The 22,466-nt window shown below is 42.9% G+C and overlaps 4 protein-coding genes across 5 annotated transcripts; all 4 read left to right on the top strand.

Moving 5' to 3' along the window:
- Nucleotides 1–359: 359 nt before the first annotated feature.
- On the top strand, nucleotides 360–7,380 carry LOC101764261 (kinesin-like protein KIN-14F). Its single transcript, XM_004975848.3, has 17 exons — nucleotides 360–571; nucleotides 1,235–1,398; nucleotides 1,522–1,665; nucleotides 2,062–2,388; nucleotides 2,502–2,570; nucleotides 2,773–2,964; nucleotides 3,634–3,715; nucleotides 3,795–3,884; nucleotides 3,975–4,154; nucleotides 4,257–4,363; nucleotides 4,589–4,767; nucleotides 4,952–5,116; nucleotides 5,247–5,500; nucleotides 5,577–5,740; nucleotides 5,827–6,006; nucleotides 6,176–6,747; nucleotides 6,930–7,380. The coding sequence occupies exons 1-17, from the start codon at nucleotides 514–516 to the stop codon at nucleotides 7,075–7,077; spliced, it is 3,075 nt and encodes a 1,024-aa protein (XP_004975905.1). The 5' UTR covers nucleotides 360–513; the 3' UTR covers nucleotides 7,078–7,380.
- A 143-nt stretch (nucleotides 7,381–7,523) lies between these two features.
- Nucleotides 7,524–11,946, top strand: LOC101763584 (protection of telomeres protein 1b). 2 transcript variants are annotated; one of them, XM_004975846.3, is made up of 10 exons: nucleotides 7,524–7,796; nucleotides 8,361–8,494; nucleotides 8,669–8,849; nucleotides 9,547–9,614; nucleotides 9,695–9,780; nucleotides 10,055–10,333; nucleotides 10,416–10,492; nucleotides 10,898–10,956; nucleotides 11,152–11,307; nucleotides 11,461–11,946. In XM_004975846.3, exons 1-10 carry the CDS (start codon nucleotides 7,598–7,600, stop codon nucleotides 11,668–11,670), a joined length of 1,449 nt encoding a protein of 482 aa, XP_004975903.1. In that variant the 5' UTR covers nucleotides 7,524–7,597; the 3' UTR covers nucleotides 11,671–11,946. The 2 variants fall into 2 exon arrangements, with proteins under 2 accessions (XP_004975903.1, XP_022683782.1); XM_022828047.1 differs by lacking the exon at nucleotides 7,524–7,796 and adding an exon at nucleotides 7,880–8,049.
- A 309-nt stretch (nucleotides 11,947–12,255) lies between these two features.
- On the top strand, nucleotides 12,256–15,853 carry LOC101763179 (indole-3-glycerol phosphate synthase, chloroplastic). Its single transcript, XM_004975845.3, has 10 exons — nucleotides 12,256–12,453; nucleotides 12,549–12,824; nucleotides 12,914–13,090; nucleotides 13,620–13,694; nucleotides 13,795–13,839; nucleotides 13,942–14,106; nucleotides 14,211–14,289; nucleotides 14,593–14,675; nucleotides 15,220–15,288; nucleotides 15,389–15,853. The coding sequence occupies exons 1-10, from the start codon at nucleotides 12,256–12,258 to the stop codon at nucleotides 15,482–15,484; spliced, it is 1,263 nt and encodes a 420-aa protein (XP_004975902.1). The 3' UTR covers nucleotides 15,485–15,853.
- Nucleotides 15,854–16,147: 294 nt separating this feature from the next.
- Nucleotides 16,148–21,002, top strand: LOC101762771 (poly(A)-specific ribonuclease PARN). The gene is made up of 7 exons (XM_004975844.3): nucleotides 16,148–16,576; nucleotides 17,352–17,479; nucleotides 17,678–18,000; nucleotides 18,725–18,838; nucleotides 19,098–19,224; nucleotides 19,441–19,705; nucleotides 19,885–21,002. The coding sequence occupies exons 1-7, from the start codon at nucleotides 16,215–16,217 to the stop codon at nucleotides 20,642–20,644; spliced, it is 2,079 nt and encodes a 692-aa protein (XP_004975901.1). The 5' UTR covers nucleotides 16,148–16,214; the 3' UTR covers nucleotides 20,645–21,002.
- Nucleotides 21,003–22,466: the final 1,464 nt, after the last annotated feature.

The raw sequence follows: 22,466 nt of genomic DNA, 5'->3' as shown, positions 1-22,466 counted from the left end.
ACGAATCTATTAAGCCTAATTAGTCCATGATTTGACAATGTGGTGCTACAGTAACCATTTGCTAATGATGGATTAATTAGGCTTAATAGATTGTCTCGCGAATTACCCCAAGTTCTGCAATTAGTTTTATAATTAGCTTATGTTTAGTCCTCTTAATTAGCATCCGAACATCCGATGTGACACTGTTAAAGTTTAGCACCTCGTATCCAAACAGCCCCCTAAACTCGCTGTTACTGTTACTGTCAGCTGGAGTTAGCCGCTTAGCCCCCTGCGAGTTTGAAAATATCCCGAGGCGGCCCCTGGGGAGTGTCCGTTAAAAGAAGCCCCCAGCGCCCTCCCTCGGGGTCGGAGCTTTTCAAACGCCCCCTGGCTCTGTGGAGTGCGGACCGGTCGTCCCTGCCGTTGCGCGTTGCCAGAGCGAGCGCGGAGACGAGCTGTGCGATCCTCGAGGCAAGGGGCGAGGTCAGGCGGTGCGACGAGGCGATCGACTTCGGCACGGCCGCCGCTGGCGTGATGAGGGCCGCCGGAGCGCACGACGTGGGAATGGCGCTGCGCAAGGCCGAGGAAGCCGGTGAGTAAGCCCTGCCCGCCCGCGCCTGAGAAGGGGCGGGGTGGTGTGGTGATCCATTAGCTTTCGCTTGTGTTAGTTCTGCTTCGATGCTTCATCCGTCGTGCTGCGCGTGCGGCGGCCGGGTGATCCGCGCTCGCGCCGCTGCGTGTTTCCGCGCGCGCGCGCTTTCGGTGTTCCGGCGGCGGCGGCGCCGTCGGCGACTGCGGCGCTCGCTTGCCACTTTACCGGTAGTGGAGTGGAGAAGCTCGGTCGCGGCACGTCCACGGATGCGGCAAGCAAGTGGATTAGTACCGCACGGGAGAGTAATTACTGTGCTCTGCTCATCGTACGCCTCTGCAATTAAACACACTGCCTCCCCCAAAGGCAAGCCACGCGTATGCAAGCATACAGGGGAAGTATGATCACCGAACCATTAATCTAGATCGCGTTTGATTAGTATGCTGCGTTCATTAAACACGCGACATTAATTATCTATCTCATCGGTGTGATCGGGATTCGGGAGTGGTTGCGATTTAATATTTCAAATTTCGGTTACCGTTATTCACAATTCAAAAATAAATCTGCATTAGTGAGATCCAAATTCGCAACAACCTTTGTCTCTCGGCTACTCCTAATCTGTAACAAATGCGACCTCTCTGATCTGTTGTTGCCGGTGCTGCCCAGCTTCACGGAGGTGCGAGGCGGCGCGATGGCTGCGGCAGATGGAGCCCGCGGCGGTGGAGACCCTGCCGGAGAGGCCGTCCGAGGAGGAGTTCTGCGTGGCACTGCGCAACGGTCTCGTCCTCTGCAAAGTGCTCAACCGTGTCAATCCAGGCGCCGTCCCCAAGGTGCGTGTCATATTCACGTCAAATTTGGGGACAAAATGTCATTGCTTTTGTTTCCGTTGCATGGAAATTGAAATACCACTGCAGCATGCCAATTCTTCGTTTTTCTTCTTCTTCTGTGGGTAGGTTGTGGAGAATCCTGTCGTCACGGTTCAGACATTCGATGGGCCTGCACAGTCTGCGATCCAGTACTTTGAGAACATGAGGAACTTCCTTGTTGCAGTTAGTGCCATGAACCTGTTGACATTCGAAACTTCTGATATAGAGAAGGTAAGGTACATAGTTGATTTGCATTGACCACATTATTGCTATATATATATATATATATATATATATATATATATATATATATATATATATATATGTCGTAAAGTTCTTGGATTATTGTGGGCAGTTTGATTTGCTCAATTGTAAGGCTTCGAGGATTAACTGAACTGTTTTGCACATTTGGAAGAAAATAAGTGCTGTTTCTCATTGAAAAATGTAGGCATTCTATTTTTAGTACCGGAGTCCATCTATAGGTTCGATATATCAATCAAGAAAACCCCCATCTTGCAGTCTGCTAGGTCATAGTAGATGCAGAATGTTAGCTTACTAGATCAAATCTATGACTTACCTCACTGTGTTAAACTTGTCACATCTGAATTCCACCTACAACGCTGACAGGGAGGTTCGTCAATGAAAGTTGTCGACTGCATACTCTGCCTCAAGGGATACCACGAGTGGAAGCTCTCAGGTGGCATTGGTATATGGCAGTATGGTGGCATTGTGAAAATTGCATCCTCATGCAAAAGGCACGCTTCACATTTAACCAGAGGTGGAGGCTCAGACCAACAAATGCTGGAATTCGTGCATCTTCTCTCTGAAGTCTCCCTTGAGGAATCAAGGGTCGAAGAAGCTCAACATTCTCTTTTTCAACACTTTGTTCTTCGAGTTGTGAGGGCATTTCTTCTGGAATGGGGTGAAGCTGAAGATTTGCCTCTAGATGATATGGTAGGTGAGTTCTGCTCATTCGTTTCTATTTGTTGTCCCTCTTAGTATTGTCTGACTGATGCTGAACCACAATAACATTTGGACTCATTTTCATATGCTTGTGAATATCGCAGGTCATCGAAACAGTACTCGAGCAAGCTTGTAAAGAATTTACCATTCTGCTTGCTTCCCATAGAAATCAGGTACTACTGTCGGTAAAAATTAGAATATTGGATTTCCGTTCCTCTCATTTTGATGTAACCTCTATGCCATAACCTTGCCATATATATGTTCTTGGAAAAAAGCATTGGCAAAATTTAAAAATAACGCTGTTACTGGCAGCCTTAAAACCTTAAATTTCCACAATAATAATTATTACTTACTTCAAGGCATCATCTCTAACAGGTCAGGTCACTTCTAAGGAAGATGATGAAGGATGACAATGGAACTCTTTCTAAATCGGATTTGATTGAAGCTATTTCAAAATGTCTGAAGGAGAATAATCAGTGCTTGTTTTCTTCAACACGAAATCCTCGTGGCAGCCGTGAACACTTGAATGATGGGGGAGTACTTGAAAGCCAACAAGAAGAACTGGAGGTAAATACCATGCCAAAGTTAATTGTGCTAGTGAGCTTGTTACTTGGTATTATATCCCATGCAGAATCAGAATTGTTAATTAATACCTTTATTATCTAGGCTGCATGCTTCATGCTAAGGGGGTGTTTGGATACGAGGTGTTAAACTTTAACAGTGTCACATCGGATGTTCGGATGCTAATTAGGAGAACTAAACATGTGCTAATTATAAAACTAATTGCAGAACCCTGTGTTAATTCGCGAGACGAATCTATTAAGCCTAATTAATCCATCATTAGCAAATGGTTACTGTAGCACCACATTGTCAAATCATGGACTAATTAGGCTTAATAGATTCGTCTCGCGAATTATACTCCATCTGTGCAATTAGTTTTGTAATTAGCCTATGTTTAATACTCTTAATTAGCATCCAAATATCCGATGTGATGGGTGTTAAACTTTAACAGCTGGTTGCCAAACAGGCCCTAAGCTTAAATTGTAGAAATTCCAAGTTTTACTTGTCAGAACCCCTTTTGTACTTCCAATCAAATGTCTTTTGCGTGTTCTAGAAAAATGGACACCTTTTCTAGCTAAAGTTATGTGACTACAGTAATTGTAAAATCCTTTCTGTATTATGTGCTCTGTTGCATAGTACTAATTATGGTTAATCTATTGATATTTGAAAATTCAGATGTTAAAGACGTCCTTCAATGAGATGAAGCTTCAAGTTGAATCTACTCGCACTGACTGGGAGAAAGACTTGAGGAGGCTAGGTAGGTACTAAATGTGGAATTGTATCCAACAGTTTAACATTTAATTGCTTCATCTCTGAGCAATATCTAAAAAATGTAGAAAGCTACTTTGAGGCTCAGAACCATAATGCTTACCACAAGTTGCTGGAGGAAAATCGTAAGCTGTATAATCAGGTCCAAGATCTTAAAGGTAACCTGCGAATTTCAATTTATTAATTTCATTTTACTAGCACGTATAAGATACGTTTGGTTACTGATTAAACCAAAAAAAATGTGTCAGGTAGCATTAGAGTTTACTGCAGAGTGAAACCATTCCCAAAGTCACAATCTGATCAAAGGTCTACTGTTGATCATATTGGGGAAAATGGAGAAATCATGATTGCGAATCCTCAAAAGCAAGGGAAGGATGGACGGAAAGTATTCACATTCAACAAAATATTTGGGCCTAATGCTTCACAATGTAGATAATCAATCTTCATCAGTTTTCATTTCTCCTTTACTTTAGAAACAGTGATTGCCTACTCTAATGTTTATGACCTTAAATTTAATTTCTTTGTAACAGCTGAAGTTTTTGCTGATACCCAACCATTGATTAGATCCATCATGGATGGCTTCAATGTCTGCATATTTGCATACGGTCAAACGGGATCTGGGAAAACTTACACAATGGTAATTCTTTGCAAGGAAAATTTTCTTAGAACTTCACAAGTAATTTTGCTTTGAACTCCGATGTTTGTGTGGAAAGTTCGAATCAGGGGCACAATAGTATAACAGGAGAGTAGTTATTATTGGATAGATACCTAAGAACATTATCTTATTAGAAGATTTTTTATCTGCATGCCATCACGTTTATTGCTTTTCCTTATGATAATTTATTTTGTATGTGCTACTCAGAGCGGTCCAGACGTAACAACAGAGGAAACCTGGGGTGTGAACTACCGGTCATTGAACGATCTGTTTGAAATTTCTCAAACCAGAGCAGATTCTATCACATATGATGTTAAAGTTCAGATGATTGAAATATACAATGAACAAGTGAGGGATTTGTTAATGACTGATGGTGCAAACAGAAGATATCCTTTTACATGATGAATAAGTTATATTTATTTTTGAATAAAGATAATATGAATAAAGTTGAAATCTTCCCTCCATTAATTAAATACATTAATGTAATAGCTTTCTTCACCTTTTTTGCTTTACTGTCAAAGGTTTGTTTTTCATACGTTTTTCTTCTATATTTCCTTAACTATGAAACACATTAGAGATACGCAATAATTCCCATGTAAATGGACTCAACATCCCAGATGCAAATATTGTACCAGTTAAGTGTGCACGAGATGTTTTGGATCTGATGAAAGTTGGCCAGAGAAACCGAGCGGTTGGATCAACTGCTCTCAATGAACGAAGTAGCCGCTCACACAGGTATTCTTGAACTCATGCATTGTACTTCGTTGCATAATAGGATCATATAACAAGTATAGTCTCTTCAATTGATTTATCTGGATGATACTAGTGTCACTGTACTGTTGGTAACTGTATTGCTCTTGTTTAGTGTGTTGACAGTTCATGTACAAGGAAAGGAGGTAATTTCAGGCTCAACTCTAAGAGGGTGCCTTCATCTGGTGGATCTCGCGGGAAGTGAGAGGGTAGACAAATCTGAAGCAACTGGAGAAAGACTAACTGAAGCCAAGCACATAAACAAATCGTTATCTGCACTTGGTGATGTTATAGCTGCGCTTGCCCAAAAGAGTTCCCATGTTCCGTACAGAAATAGCAAGTTAACACAAGTGCTGCAGGATGCCTTAGGTACTAGAAGCCCTTAATCTTGAAGTCTTTTTTCCGTCAAAATACTTCTCTAACCTTTTGTTTTCTGGCAATACAGGTGGCCAGGCAAAAACATTGATGTTTGTGCATGTAAACCCTGAAACAGACTCTTTTATTGAAACAATGAGCACTCTCAAATTCGCTGAGCGAGTAGCCACAATAGAACTTGGTGCAGCCCGTGCTAATAAGGAAGTCGGCCAGGTCAAAGACCTAAAGGAAGAGGTATGGTGCTGTTTTAGAATTACTATACATGCACATACTTTTGGAACTTTGATTTCATAACTCATGGTATGAGAATTGTCTGACAGATTGCCAAGCTGAAATTGGCATTAGATGAAAAGGAACGTGAAGCAGCGCAGTTTAAAGATCTTGCTAACCGTGTGACCTCTGAGGTGAGAAATGCAAGAACAAGGTCACCTTTAACTACCAGCATGTCCTTGAAACCTGAAGCTGGTCGAGAATCTAGTGTAGACACTTGTACAAGTGAGGTACTTTGTTTTTCTGAATATTCTTATGTTCGTTTGTCACTGCAGTATTCTTCCAGGTTCTTTCAAGTTGCAGCACACTGCTCTCACATCTTTTTCTCTCAAAAAAACACTGCTCTCACATCTTTTTTTCATGTAAGCATCCTAAAGATATGGCTTGATTCATTGACAGATAAGAAGCTCATCATCTGGCAAGCAGAGAAGGTTCCGCTCCCCATTGTCAGCGAGAGAGGTAGATGATAAATCTCCTGTCATCAGCAGGGAGTTATACTTGAGCGCGCGGAAGTATAAGACTCCATCTCCTCCAGTGAGAAGTTCATTGTCTGCTGAGAGAGGCAGTTTTGCCAAAACTATGGAGAACACTGGAAGCATCGATTGCACACCCATATCAAAGGTCGAAGTGCCTCCAAAAGTACTGTCCAGCAGCTCCAGGAACACACCTTCATCCGTACTGACAGCTCAGAGTCTACGGAAATTCCGGGACTCGGAAGAGAACAGATGCAAAATCCCCTCTGTCCGGCAAAGTATGACAAAGAACAGGTCGGACAGCACGGCAAAGGCTCACAAAGAAGAGCTTTCGGCAAACAGACACTCGGGTACCAAAGTGAGGTCAGAGGCCAAGAACAGGGACTCGTCTGAGATTGAAAACGAGTTTGCAGGCGATGAGCCAACCTTCCACTTTAACCGTAAGGCAAAGAAGCTCCCAACGCAGGCAACGAGACAATCCCAGAACATTGATCTTCGGTATGGCTCAAGCTCGTCAGCTATTTATTTCTCAAAAGAAAAAAAGAGAGGCTCTCATCAGCTGTTTCTGTCCCCTGATAGTATTATTTTCTTCACTTAACTCATGGTGGTCTGCATTGTACAATAGTGCCCAATCCACAGGTGAGTTCACTTACAAAGTTTTGTTTTCCCCACAATGCCAGGGTCTCTGTCCGGGAGATGGAGCCACTGACCGAAGGGAGGCAACGCCGGAACTGGAGCAAGCCGCCGTACGCTGAGAGGACCAACATCCCCATGCCGGACATCCGGCGCAGCGTCTCCCTGCCGCGCGGGAAGAACCCTCTTGTGTGAATCTAGTTAGTCTGGTCCATCAGGCATTCTTTCATTGATTTTTACCTTGTGGTCGGATCCGTGAGTTTTTTTACGGCTGGGTAGAAGACCCCATCTGGATCACATCACTTGCTGTCTGTTGAGTTGTTTTTGCGATGCTCCCGTGCTGGTTTCAGACAAAGTTTTACGGTCTTTTGCGCAATGTAAAAAAAATGTAGCGTTTGATGTTGTACCTCAGCATCTCGTTTTCAATGGCGATTGAAAATTCGAAGGCGCTGCTTGCGTATCAATGACTGTGCACTAGCGTTGTTCTTATGTTCCTGAGCTAAGATTTTTATACGATCTGAAAATTTGTTAATATACCCTTCTCCCGAAAAGAATGTCTCTTTCGAACTGAAGATGAATATATTTTCATTTCAAAGCCTTATCTTTTGCGAAAAATCTATATGCATTATTGTTCATCGAAGGGGAAGCGTCAAAACACTCAAAACTCAAACGTCGTCGAAACACTGAGCACGCTTCAGTCACTCACGCGCGGGCTATGGAGGAGGCAGCAGTAAGGGAACGGAAGAGGCCCCGCGAGGGCGACGCGGCTCCTTCCGCCGCCGTGGCCGCCGCGGCGGGGGAGGCGCAGTACGTGTACCTGCCTATCGTCGACGCCCTGAAGGCCCCCGGCGCCCGGGTCTGCCTCTTCGCCGCCGTCTCCGAGATCGGCGCCACCGTCCGCAGCCGTGGCACGGGTGAGCCTCACCCTCCACCCATCCCCTTCCCTCCTTCCTCCCCACCCGCTTCGGCCCGCCTCCTCCTAGGGTTTAGTCTGGGGTTCTAGCAGGGTGAGCGGTGGAGTCTGGCCTCGTCAGTTTCTGAACCGCTTTGATGCCGCAAGCTGTATGCTTCCTTTTTCAGTTCTTCTCCAGTCTGATACGCGAAGGATTCACCTAGGGCTTGTTCTGGACAACAAATGCTGCGGAAACAGGGAATTTGTGGGGTTAGGTTGTGAATTTTTGCTGTGAATTCAGAGAAATACATTTGGAATGTTGAATCGTGTTGATTACTATTTGCTTGCTGCTCAAAATACTGCTTGCATTGGGGGTAAACCCCATGCTTTAGTTTAACATCCCCCTCATCCCTGCGTCGCCTCTTTTGGTGACCTCTTTTGCATCAAGTCATCATGTAGAAAGAGGGATATTCTGTTGATTCTCTCATGTTGTACTCATATTCAGTGCTGATTCTTTTCATTTTCTCCTCAAGTCAATGCTGGAATGCTTGGTCATGGCTATAGTTTTTTTTTCTTCTTTTTGCAGATTTCACTCTTACAATGAGGATTGCCGATCAATCACGTCCAGCTGGGATCTCTGTAACATTTTTTGCAGACAATACTGCTTTATTGCCCTGTGTTAAGTCAAGTGGAGATGTGATCAGTCTTCATAATGTCGTGGTATAGCATAAAACTTTATTTAATTATTCCATTTGTCACAGTTCTGGGTATTTCCAAGAGCTATAACTTTCCATGTGCCTTTTCTATGTGTGGTTATCAAAGCCTTTTTTCATCATTTTGATTTTTTAATGACCTATTTGGTAGCAAGTAGTTCATATTTACTTTTATCTGCAGATAACGATGCATGGAGAATTTTTTGTTACATTTAACAAAAAGTTTTCTTCATTCGCCCTATTTGAAGGGAAAGTATCTACAGAGTCCAGCCCATATCAGACTTCTATGAAATATCATGGGAGCAAATATGACAATGAACTTTTGACCCAGATGAGGATGTGGCTTGCATACAATCCTCCAGGTGACTCCTAATTAATAATCACAATTGCTAATTTCTTTAAATCCACCCATCTGCATGGTATTTCCTGTGATGTCTTAATCATGCTCATCCCACTCCAATTTTATATGTCAATGAAACATCATGGTGGCGAAAATGTTCTTATCCAAATAGGAAGCCAGGCTATCTATCATATTTATGGGGCTGAAAGACTAAATTCAGTTTTCAATTTCTTGGTCCGACCAATTAGCATGATGTTAATATGCTTGAATTTATTTAGGCCTTTAGGGCCAATAAGTATACAGTAGCCATGCAATTTATGAACTCTTCTTACCCGAATGGTTAATTTGTTTTATAAATTTTGAATACAACATGGCATGCATTATCCCATAGTAGCCCTTGGTTAAGGGATGTCTCTGCCTGCCTTTCAATCAAACACAACAGCAGTTTGAGTTTCGCTGTCTACATCGTTCCTATTTTTTGTTTGGTTGTCAGCTTCTTACAGTAAACTCATGTTACCTTTAACTACCTGCTATCCCTATATTTGGTTAATATATATGCTATTCTGCTTCTTTAGGGTATATAACTTTATTGTAGTGTAAATTATGTATCCATGTTTGTCTCTGCGCAGAGATTCATGAACCATTTGTATGTTCATGAATACATGCTTTATCAGCAACTTTTGCGATATCTGCTTCTATCTAACGATTTTGCACCATAGGTATGAAAGAACTTGAATTGCAGTTAAGGAGTTTAAAGTCTGAAACTACTTTTGACTTAGTATGCAAGGTTAGTTCTTCGTTCAATCACATTGAACTCAGGAGTTATTTTGGCACATTGTTTGCTCAAGAACTCTCTCTGCCTTGCAGGTTCTTCATGTCCATGAAAGTAATGGCGAATGGACATTTTATGTTTGGGATGGAACTGATACCCCAGCAGCTGAGTTTCAGGCAATGTAAGATTGTAGGGTTATTGCTGTTTATTATTTTTATTTCTGCAATATCTAGCAAATCTATCTATGCAACATAGGAAGATGATCTAGTGTTTTTGAAATAATGTTGCAGCTTTCAATCTTTATTAGGTTGTTTTTAAATGGTGCACGGAACCTGAGCATATTTAGTGAAAAGCAAATTACTCTTATCTTCTCAGAAAAGCATTTGCTGACATCACAGTTCTTTCATAACTAACATTTGTAGTGCTTCTCTGTTATTTGATTGATGAGCATGCAGTTTGGATGCTGAGGCGGTTGAATCGTCCCCTCTACATCTTGAAGGAACGCCTCTACCCAGGGAGGTTTTATGCACAATGCCTTGTGTCGGAACTGTTCTGAGGATTTTTGCAAACAGGTTTCTCAAGGAATTATTTCACTTGCAAAAGAATATTTACTGGGCCAGGTTCTGCAACATAACTTGCAAGCAAGAGTTTGGCATTTGGAAAGGCATCTTGGCACCATCTAGTAGGATTCGCCTTTTATCTCATGAAGATGGCAGTGTTGTTGATCGCCTGAAGTAATCTTCTTTTCTCTCATGAAATTGAGTGTCTTTTGAACATTGTGTAAGTAAATTTTACCAATTGCATTAATACCTTCAGGATGTATGACCGCCGCATCGCCAATCAAGTTCATCGCCAGCCAATGGCAAGCCTTCCTGAGGCCTCTAATGTTGCTGGTATAGAGCATAGTCTGATAATCTGTATTGCTCCATTGATAAGCATATTCTGTTTTATAGTTCAGACCCTGCATTTAGCTTCCGATTCAGCACTTATTTGATTAGATAGCAATATTTATGTTAGCTCCTCAGGCCTTCATCTTCATAGTTACCTGAATAAGTTTATTGTATAGCATTCCCCTGTTTTATGTGCACATGAAGGTTTTTCATGAAAAATAGACCTCATTAATTCATTTTCGTTTGGTACATATCTATGGATATCTAAATGTAGCACATGATGATCTTTATGTCAAAGTGCTTGTTTGCATGTGTTATATTGATGAGGTGCTGCGTATGCACGTTTTGTTGCCACCTGTTGCCCACATAAGGCTTGCCACATGACAATTTTGTTCTCAATTCTGTCAGATGTAGAGTATGAGACGGCAGGTTACTCAACGTTGATGGAGTCTTTAACTCATGAACAGGTATTTACTTCATTCCCATTTTTCCAGTTATTTAATAGTTTTATGTCTGTGTTAGATTTGCTCTAATATCATCAGATGCCCCAAGAACATGCGAGCACGTTTACTTTAATTTCTATCCCAGTGATCTGTCTCTCCCTTTTCATGAGAAGTGTTCTGAACTGTCTCTAAAGCTAGCCAGTTTTTTTTTTGTGCTAGGTGACACACAAATTCAAAACCCTGGTCCGTGTTGTGGCTGCATACCCATGTCGAGCTAGTGAACTCCGTTTGCTTTTGACTGGTAGCTATTTTCTTCGGTTGACTCTTGAGGATCCTACAGCAAGAATTCATGCATACGTCCACAAAGATGATGGGGTAATATGTCACTAAATCACTCTTATGCTTGATTGCTTTGCCTACAGACTGCCCCTGGTATCCACATTCATCAGTTATGAAAGAGAAAAATCAGTATTGGTGAAAGTCTTGCTGAAATAGGTGTTATCCTGTCTTCATCCAAATCCATGGCAGGCCAAATTCTTCGGTGGTTTTCTAACAGCAGAGGCGCTGATAAAAAAGATGAACAAGCTACTGGGCATCCCAGAAGAGGACGAGGAAGGCGCTCCCTTGACCAGGAACCCACCTTGGATATGGTGTTGCTTGAAATCTTACCGGCTGGACAAAAACGACCCCTGGGGCAGCAGAAGATATCGGGTCTTTGGCACAGAGATCAGGGATTGAGCAGGGATGCTGCTTGAATATGCTTGTAAATGAATCGTGTGTGTATTTGTATGTGCTGAGCACTCTTTAGTTGCTAGCTTGCTACCGTTATTGCCTAGAATTAGCATGTTGTTGCAGTACCGCCGCTAACAGTATGTAATGGTTAAGCTTATGTACAGTCCTTATCTAGAACACTAGTGTCTAGTGGCGTCGTGTGAGCTGTTTCTGCAGTCCTGGACTCTAATTGTCTAATGAGATGTAAGGGCCCCTTGTCCACGCCAAGAGTCCATTTTTTCCCCTCCTCCCCCTGTTGTTTGGAATTTCCAGGTTACTACGAAATTGGTGCCGTTCCTTGTGTAATTTCTGTGATTTGCCGCTTTCATAAGCTCCTGACTGACTGCTTTTTAACCAGTTTCAGACTTTCAGTGGTATTTTTGCAGCTAGAGGGTAGAGAGTCACCTGTTGTGTCTTCTGTTGCGCAACCGGCAGCCCAGTGACTGGCGCCAGCAGTGAAGTTGCAGTAGGAGGAGCGCAGGCGTACAATGCCTAACGGCTAACGTCCACCCCAATCCAATCAGCACCCCTCTCTGCTCGGCGGCGCCTCAAATGGAAGCACTCGCTATCGGATCCGCGCCTCCCCGGCCGGGCCTCCCTGCCCCGACCTGCTACTCCCACCTCCGCCGCCCCAGAACCTTCGCCGCCAGCGCAGCCGCGCGCCGCCCCCTCGTCGCGGCTCACATGGACGCCGCCGCCTCCGGTGGCCGCCCGAGCCCCGCCCCTCCCCGCTGCACCCGCGCCGAGACGGTCAGCTTCCCCGTGCCCGCAGCTCTCGAGCTCGGTTCGCTCCCCCAAAATTGCGAGTCGTGAGGTCCGTGTGGGTGTGTCGTGTTGTCGTGCAGGATTCGGAGGTGGGCGAGGTCGCGACGACGACGAGCTCGCACGCCGAGGCGGCGGTCGCCACGGAGGAAGGGGACAGCGGGAGCCCCGTGGAGGACGCCGCCGCTGCCGGGGCCTCCATCGAGGGCGTCGACGGGATAAGGATCCGGCGGCGGCCCGTGACGGGGCCCGCGGTGCACTACGTCGGCCCGTTCCAGTTCCGCCTCGAGAACGAGGGGAACACGCCGCGGAACATCCTCGAGAAGATCGTCTGGGACAAGGACGTCGAGGTTTCGCAGGCGAGTCCGTGAGATGTCCCTGTGCTATGCGCATGCCAGTGCCTGCCTTAACCTGTGCTCACGTTTTGTGATGTGCTTGCGCTGGGCAGATGAAGGAGAGGAGGCCCCTGTACATGTTGAAGGGGCCGCTGGAGGCTGCTCCGCCGGCGAGGGACTTCGTTGGGGCGCTCAAGGCGTCGTATGATCGGACTGGCTTGCCTGCTCTGATTGCAGAGGTCAAGAAGGCTTCACCAAGCCGGGGTGTTCTTAGGGAGGACTTTGATCCGGTGAGTTCTGGGTATGGCTAAATTTTTCCGTGTGGATTTCCAATCATTGCATTTGTGCTATCAAAATTTATCCATTTGTTATATGTGCATTATAATCCTTGTGTAAGTGTAACTACCATTTCAGTGATAATTTGTCCTGGGCACTCATTTGTGGAAACCTTAGTAAAATGAATCTGATAATTGACTGAACTGATTATCGGCAGTGACACAAACAAGTCGTGATTAGTAATTACTAATTAGTTGTCACAGAACAATACAGAAAACTATGAGTATGGCAGGACGCCTGTCCTTAACATAACAGATGTGCTCGCAAGCCTACAAGAGATGCAAGGGATTAGAATAACCAACTTTTGAAGTTTTATTATATGGATACTGTGAAATAAGTGAATAGAGGTCATCTGGTTGACATTGTTTTTTATGTGATAGGTTTTATTTGTTGGCTTTCTGAAATCTGAATGAACACATGATTTTGTATTGAAACCAACCAGCATCTTTTGCCATGTAATAATGCTTGTTGGGGCATAAACAGGTTCAGGTCGCTCAGGCATATGAGAAAAACGGGGCAGCATGCCTTAGTGTTCTTACAGATAAAAAATACTTTCAGGTCATTAATTTCTTCACCTTGAGAATTTGATCTAATTTCTATTGACCATTATAAAGTTATATGTCCTGAAGACACTTGTTTTCCTTTAATACGTAATCAGGGAAGTTTTGACAACTTGGCAGCTATACGCAATGCTGGAGTCCAGGTGCTATGTCCATATTGCATTCATACATTCCAGAAGTCAATGATGTTCAGACAGGGTACTTCAAGTGCATGAATAGCTGAAGTTCTGTATTACTCAATGCAGTGCCCTCTTCTGTGCAAAGAGTTCATTGTTGATGCTTGGCAACTTTACTATGCACGGTCCAAGGGTGCAGATGCTGTTCTTCTAATTGCTGCTGTATTACCTGACCTTGATATCAAGTACATGTTGAAAATTTGCAAAATACTTGGGATGGCTGCTTTAGTTGAGGTTGAGTTTTTCTTGTGATATATTTTACATGTTGTTTCAACTGCCACCACTTGTTGCTCTCAAGTCATTTGATTTAGTGATTCAACTGGACTGTGTTACTGAAGGTTCATGATGAAAGGGAAATGGACCGTGTTTTAGGGATTGATGGTGTACAGCTCATAGGCATCAATAACCGTAATCTTGGTATGTTGTTTTTATTAATTTTTACACCAAATTCAATTCCTAGCTATTTTATTGCCTGAAAGCTTGCATTTCATATGTCACCATAATATGAAGATTCAGTTGCATGGTAGAGAAGTGATTGGGGGGAACATACAGTTAATCTAGACTATTTCAGTGCTTGCTGTAAAATTCATAACTAAAGCATAACATGATAATGTGGTCACTGTGAGAAAAGGTTATTATACACATTATATCTACCGTAATTCTCCATATCATGTTATTAATTATTAGGTTGAATAAGTCTGAGGACATTTCCTTTTCCAGAGACATTTGAAGTTGATATTTCAAACACCAAAAAACTTCTGGAGGGTGAACGAGGAAAGATGATAGCTCAGAAGGATATAATTGTAAGTATTTTCTTTGACATAATTCTTGTGAAAAGCAAAAAAGAAAAATAAAGCCTGCTTCCTCTTCCACTTGCTACGACTAGTTTTTCCTGCGCAGCTATGCCTCTTACTATATGCAACTATTCACAAATCACACTTTCATATACTTGAAGAATATGTAAGGTATACTTTATTGTCAAGATTCTTATACAATTAGATAGGATGAATCACTGATCTACAATGTGCAAACCTTGCATTGCAAATATTCGACAAGTAACTATGTTTTACTTGGTAAATTTTAACATCAGTAGCTACTATTGGGACATCAATTCTTTATTTCCTCATTGTTATTGTGATCTAAAATTACCTGACTATATAGCATGTCGCACTATGCTGTGAATCAGGTATATGTACCTTCACTTCAAACTGTAACTCATTGATGCCATTACACCTATACTGACATCAATATCCAGCAGCTATGAAAATAACTGCACCATGCCACACACTTGACTGTGCATAGGAAGTAGTACTTCATCGAGCATTCATGTTCTTTTCTATGTTTCAGGTTGTAGGAGAATCTGGACTGTTCACCCCTGATCACATTTCGTTCGTTCAAAATGCCGGGGGCAAAGCGGTAAGTCATCAGCCACGAGACCTGAACTCCTGGCTCATATGACAAATTCGCGTTCATTTGCTTATTTGTGGAGCTGACGACTCAGGTGTGTTCGCTGTAGGTTCTCGTCGGGGAGTCCCTCATCAAGCAGGAAGATCCAGGAAAAGCAATCGCTGGGCTTTTCGGCAAAGATATTTCTAACGCTGGTGCTGCCTGAAGAAGCTGAAGGGCCGGTCAAAATAAGCGAGAAACTCAGTGCTGGTCACATCATTTTGTATAGCTTCGGAAAGATGACTCCTTCGGGGCTTGTTTGGATAACATCAACCCTTCCAATAAGTATGGATTTGAGTGAAAAATAAACTAATTTTCATGTTAATTCCTCCCAATATGTATGGATTGGAGCCTTGGAGGGATGTCATGTATCCAAAGTTCCAAACAAGGCCTCGGAGGGTTTTGGTAGGTGGTTTTGTTTATCTGACCTGATCAGAGACTTTTCTATACTGCAGTCTTTTTGTGAACTAACCTTCTCGAACAAATGGATACATGATTATAGTGCACAAAGATATATTCGAACGAGTTGGACGTATGAGAGCAGCTTGATTTTGCCTAAACTTGATCAGAATTAATGATGGTCTTATACTACCATTTTTTTCCGAGTATTATACTACCATTTATGTTCGTCCTTGTCGTCTTGTTTGGAGCATGGAAATTTAAACTTCATCCAGTAAGAACGTAAGGATTTGGTGGAGTAAACCTTTTGAAAATGAAATATTCTGTAAATTACGGCGAAAATTTGTCTACGATACACACAGCCCAAAAAGCTCGTTCATGACATTTTCGATATATGGGCCATATGCCTACGGGTTACAGTCCACCTAGACTCAAGCCCAACGATCCAACCCCCCGCCGCCTGCCTCCTCCACCCCCGTCCTCCAGCGACGGCGGCCATGCAGGGCTGCCTCCGCCGCCTCCTCCGCGCGCCGCCGCCCAGGGCCCTACTCTCCCGCGCGCTCTCATCCTCGCCGCCTCCGGGAGGCGGCAGCGGGGTGGCGGTGAAGCAGGTGACGCGGGGGAACCTGGCGGAGGCGCTGGAGGAGCTGCGGGGGCGCGTGCGGGAGGCCACGTTCGTGGGGCTCGACCTGGAGATGAGCGGTGTCACGAGTGCTCCCTGGAGGGACACCTTCGAGCTCGACCGCGACGATGTGCGGTACCTCAAGCTCCGCGACTCCGCGGAGCGGTTCGCCGCCCTGCAGCTCGGCGTCTGTCCCTTCCGATGGGACCCCGCCAAATCCGCCTTCGTCGCCTATCCGTCCGTGCCGCTCTGTCTCTCCCAAATCTCCTTTCAGTTCTAGTAATCCACCCATAGTTGAGGATCCGCGTATAGTGAGCTGAATATCTGATTGGTTTTGCGGTTTGCGACTAGCAGATTTGTCTGCTTCAGGCAACAACATTTTGGCCTTGTTTGCTGTAGAAAGTTTCGTGGTGATACTTCGAAGGTGGAGAAGTCGCATTGAGGTTCTTTTGTTTTGAGCTGTTATTAGCAAAACAGCCAGTATTACCTATTGGCCATTGATCCTAATAATAACTGCTTACTGTGCTTTGTGCAATGTTCTGCTATGATTAGCTCATATTGAGATAGCAATAATGGAGATTTGAGCACCTAAGGAAAATGCTGATCAAGAATGGTTCGTGAACATGTACCTTGCAAAAAATTCCAATATGACAAAATAGGTTGCAATGACACTGCAGAACCTGTGTGCTACCTGCTAGTGCCAAGCACCATGGGTGGACACGGACGCTGCTCTGGCACACAGCCAGTTGTGGCAGATTAACCCCCACTTTGGAAAATGATTTTAGCTTCAGAGATGTGGAGGGCAGAGCCGGACACATGTCCAACACTACCCAGGCCCAATATAGAATCTTCTGTATGTATGTCTATATCTGTCTTAGTTGTGAGGGTTTGCACCTTTGCAGCGTGTGTAGTTGTTGGCTTATTGCTGATTGTTAATTGTTGATTGCTTGACCACTTACTAATCAGCTCTGTAGCTGATGTTTTTTCAGGACTAACCTTTTCTTCTTGGCAGGCATAACTTCTTTATCTTCCCTCGCAAAGAGCTTAGTGATTGTTCATCTCATGAGTTTCTTTGTCAGACAACTTCAATTGACTTCCTAGCAAAGTACCAGTTTGATTTCAACACATGCTTCCGTGAAGGTGCTTTCTCTTACCTATAATACTTGGTTGAGCTGTTACTTTATGCATTTTCTCTGTCAATTAAGATTGCAAGATGTGCCTATCACACATAGCTTATTTTATAGTTCTTCATTGTCTAGTACATAACAGACAAGACCATGCTCCATGCATGTTTTTCCCTCAGGTACTTGTTCATTTACAATATTTGGTTAATCTCAGGAATATCTTATTTATCCAGAGCACAAGAGGAAGAAGCACTACAGAAATTAAATTTTTTTCATCAAGATCGACCATTTTCATCTTCCGCCACTTCCGAAGGGGATGGAGATATGCCTTTAAAGAGGACGGCTGATATTCTTTTCACAGAAAGGATGAAAATGAACTTCAAGGTATGGCGTGATGTGATAATCAGCCAGCCCGATAGCCATTTGTCAGGAAACATTAAATGCACCGCAGGACAATTCCAGACAGCTTTCTTCAAAATGCGGCCAGCTGTTATACTTAATGGGTTCTCATCACATCAGTTGCAGCTAATTCAACAGGTATTACTTAACTTGGAACTTAGCAATAGCTGGGCAGCTAAGTTGTTAAAAAAGATACTGCATTTGTTCATGAGGTATATCTTTGTTTCAAAAGTTCTGAATAGTGTTCTTATGTGATCCTCCTTTTTATTGCTTATTTGATGTATTATACTTACACGCACATTTGATGAAAAAAGTAGAAGATGACCACATGCCCCTACTAAATTGTCTGTTTGTACCTCATTGAATTGTTCAATTTATTTTGTGTTCTAAAGCACTCAAATTGACCAATGGCCAAAGAAGTCGATTCCCATAACTTGTATAATGTAGCACGCAGGAAGCTCAGTTAATTAAGGGTGTGGATGTACACCAAACCACCCAGGTTCAAGTCCTCATCGAGGTGTATTTGGGTGCTTATTTTCTTCATAATATAATATAAAGCCTCTTAGTTCTTCCTAGGTTGTTCTAGTTCTAGTTTTTCTACATTCAATGTGTGTTGGGAAACTCATAGAATGGCTACTTTGCACTCCTAAAACATCAAAGGGAAGCATTGATCCTTATAACATACTTCTTATCAAACATGTTCTGGTTGTTGTCATTTTATTTACAGTCATTGGTTTAGATTTAGGGTATCTTAGTACTATTGTGTTTTTGGCTGCATATTAGGCAGTGTGCGGCAAAATTATAACGTTTCTTGGTACACTCTATATCGGTTTCTGCTCATATAGCATGCTTGTCTGTGCAGGTTTTGAGAAAAAACTTTAGGGATCTTGTTTATGTCTGTACATTTGGTGAGGATGACACATCTGAAAAGAGAGTAGTTTATTCAGACACCGATGAGGATAAAATATTGCTGATGGTAAGAGAAGTAACTTATTTTTATTTGGAATGGCACATGATTTATTACTTTTATGATCTATACTGAGCCTATTTCAAGCTGGAGGTCATCTATTTGACTTTAAGTTCAAATGATGCCATCCAGCTTTCGGAATTTGCTCCTATCCTTTCCATTTGGTTTTAAACTGAAAAGGTTCAATCTACCGGTATCACTATATTTACGATCATTGTTCCACTAATTTAAGCAATAGATAGTGATATATGTTTCTACTTCAATGCAGAAAGATGTGCACGAAGATCTACTGAAAAGCAGGGAAGCAAGAGTCAAATCAGCAATAGGAATCCGCCATGTCATTGACCTTCTTTCATCGGAAAGGAAGTTGATTGTTGGCCATAGTTGTTTCCTAGGTATGTTCTCATTTGTCCTTACGAATAATTTATGAGAAGTAACCCCTCAGTTCACACATGGTGAGATTCCCCATGCACTGCAGTAATGATTTCCTGTCATGGGAATTTCTGCTCAGATGTGCTTGGGAATTTGGACCAATCGATACCAATTGAATTGCTGATTTCTCTAGCACTAATTCTCGTGCTTCTTCTCAAAATTTTGTTGTGTTTAAACAGATATTGCCCAAGTGTACAGCAAGTTTGTTGGTCCTCTTCCTTCATCTATCAAGGAATTTGCCTTAAGCATCCACAAAATTTTCCCACACATCGCAGATACCAGGCATCTTATGAATGTCAATCAAGCAGTTCAGAAACTGATGAAGCACAAAAGCAAATCACTGTCTTCAGCTTTCTCATTGTTGTGCCCTTCATCTCATTCATATGCTGAGAAGCCATCCAGTCTATCTCCTGTGAGAATTGAAGTTGGAGGAGATGAAACAACGTATGGTTTGTTCTGGATCCTTGATATTTGATGCACCTAAATTCTTCTGATAATATTTACTATGCTTATGTGGTTATGCCCAAAACTTCTTTGGCATGTACAGAGAACATGGCCACGAGTAGTTGGTTTTACACAAATTGACATATTGATACTTCTTTTGTCTGCCTGCTATCCTGCAGGTCTTCTTGCTTCGTTTCAGGTGCTAAGCATGAAGCAGGGTATGATGCATACATGACTGGATGTGTTTTTGCACAGTTGTGCGCTTATCTTGATGTCAAATTTGAGCAGCTCTCACCTCAGGATAACCTAGCCACAAACAATAAGCTGCAGAAACACATCAATCTTTTGTCCCCAAGCTGGAACAGTGGAACAGTTCTTGATTTAAGCAGTGGCCAGGAGAGACCAGATCCAGGTTATATGAGAAGGTATCCTGCTGCTGTGTATGATAACATTGTTCTCATCTGGGGATTCATGTCTAAGGTCAGACCAAAGGAAATTAAGGATTGCATCTGCAAAGTGTTTGGTTCAGGATCCATCAAGACCGTCTTCTCCATCGATTCCACCGCTGCCCTTGTGCAGTTTAAAAAACAAAAGACTGTAAATGAATTCTTGGATTTGAAGGCTCTTTTAGAGAAGACGGATAGTGCTATCTCAATTCTACACCCCTTGTCAACTATATTAGAAGGAGGCCAAACACGAGCCGTGAAATATGATACCTACAGAGACATCTGCAGCTCTTCTGAATTAAAGTATCTTTTTGCTGATCAAGCTGAAGCATTTTGTGCAACTTCAAAGAATCAGCTCCAAGAAAATGTTGATCACAGTCTTATATCTGGTGTGCACCAGACAGTGCTCACCTCTGTAAATAAGGGAGATGGAACAAAATCCGGTTCTATGAATGAAGACGATGCTGCCATACTTGCCAGCAGCATATCTTAGATGACGAATGAGAAGCTAATGACTGCTATCGACCTTTTTCCCACAGGTTTTTAGCCTTTTGCCTTTTTATTTGTGGCTTATTGTCCTAGGTCTAGTAGGGAATGTTTTACCAATGTCTTTTGGCACGGTGCCATCCCTCAAGCATTGAACTACAGAATAACTCCATACTTATGCAGGGAAGCCAATTTGCAAGAATGATTAGTGCATTCTTCCATCCTCTTTTATGCTCGGAAGTCCTGAATTTTAACCCTGTAACCACTTAGTTTAAGTAATGGATGTGTAAACTTTTATTCTTAGTAGTAGGACAAAAAATTCTGTACGATGCACGCACGGACAAAATCACTCCCTCCATTCCAAATTGTAGATCGTTTTGTATGTTAGAAAAGCTTAAAACGACCTACAATTCTAAAACGACCTACAATAATTTGGAACGAGTACAAAATACTCAACCCTATCTGTCTGGCTCTCTCATTGAACAGGACGTGGGGGATGTTAATTCTACGGACACCGCATTCCACTTGTCTATCTGGGACTTCCGGTCAAACCCAAAGTATAACACTAGACTATGCAAACCTCCATTTTGTTTTTTAAAAAAAAAACACAGTACATAAATACATGCGCAAGCATGTATTAGAGCAATTGAGCACTCAGACTCAGGTGGGAATGTTCTATGTTCTTAGAGCATCTTCAGCTGACTATCAATAATGATCCCCAATAAGTTGCTATATTTTCAATACCTCTCTCCATATATTTTATTTCCTTTCATTTCTCTTCCCTTTGCATATTGTACATTTTATTTTAACTCCATTTTCATCACACTATAATAATTCAAACTTTTTATGAGAGCATGTGGATTGTCTTCATAATCATCTTCAAAGCACTATGGCCAAATTCCCTAGCAACATTTCCATTCTTTTTGAATTGTGTGTGATTTTTTTTGAACCAACGGGCACCAGAAAGAAATAAAAGAGTTATTCTCGTTGTACATGATACGCTAAATCTTTGGCTCCTGCTAGGCCCCAAGCTGCCGCCTCGCTTTTGATTTTGTCCATCAGTCCTGGTGCTGACATTTCTCGCTGTCTAAAAACTCTCGCATTTCGCTCATTCCAGACCTCCCAAATTACCAGTATTGTTCTAATCGCTTTACGGGGAACATGGTCGCTCGAAGTGATATTGGCCCACCACTGCAGCATGTCTTCACTGAGCCTCCAAAATTGAGGATGTAGAGTAGGTTGCGCCGTCCAGGATGCTATGAGGCTCCATAATCTCCTTGTATATCGGCATTTTGCCATAAGGTGGAGAGCCGTCTCAGGAGCATTCCGGCATAAAGGGCACGAAGGGTTGTGTGCCCATCCTCGATGTTGCAGCCTGTCCGATGTCCACACTCGATTTTGAGTTACCAGTCATGCAAAGAATTTGCATTTAGGCGGCGCCCATGATTTCCAAATCATATTTAGTTTTGGCGCTTTGGCACATCCAATCCTTATGTCTCATACAAGTGTTTCGGTGTAGCGCCGCTGCTACTGTTCTGTTTTTCGGTCGACAGATCTTGAAGAGATTTGGTGATATGTGCTTGGGCCTGCAACCCTGTAGCCATCCTGAGTGCTAGAAGCTCGTCTCTTTACCGTTGCCGAATGTTATTGTTGTGCAAGCTGCGATGAGGAGACGGTCAGTGTTGTCACACGGCGTTTTGGTACCTATCCATGCTTTTTCCGGCAAGGCCCATTCATGCCATAGCCACCGTAGTCTCAGGGCTCTAGCGAACCTTTCCAAGTTCAGAATTCCCAAACCGTCATGTTCTTTGGGCAGGCTGCATCTAGTC

The sequence above is a fragment of the Setaria italica genome, chromosome VII (assembly GCF_000263155.2).
Source record: "Setaria italica strain Yugu1 chromosome VII, Setaria_italica_v2.0, whole genome shotgun sequence".
NCBI lineage: Eukaryota > Viridiplantae > Streptophyta > Magnoliopsida > Poales > Poaceae > Setaria > Setaria italica.
The sequence above is the reverse complement of the archived record's forward strand: the minus strand, read 5'-3'. Positions and strand labels throughout refer to the sequence as shown.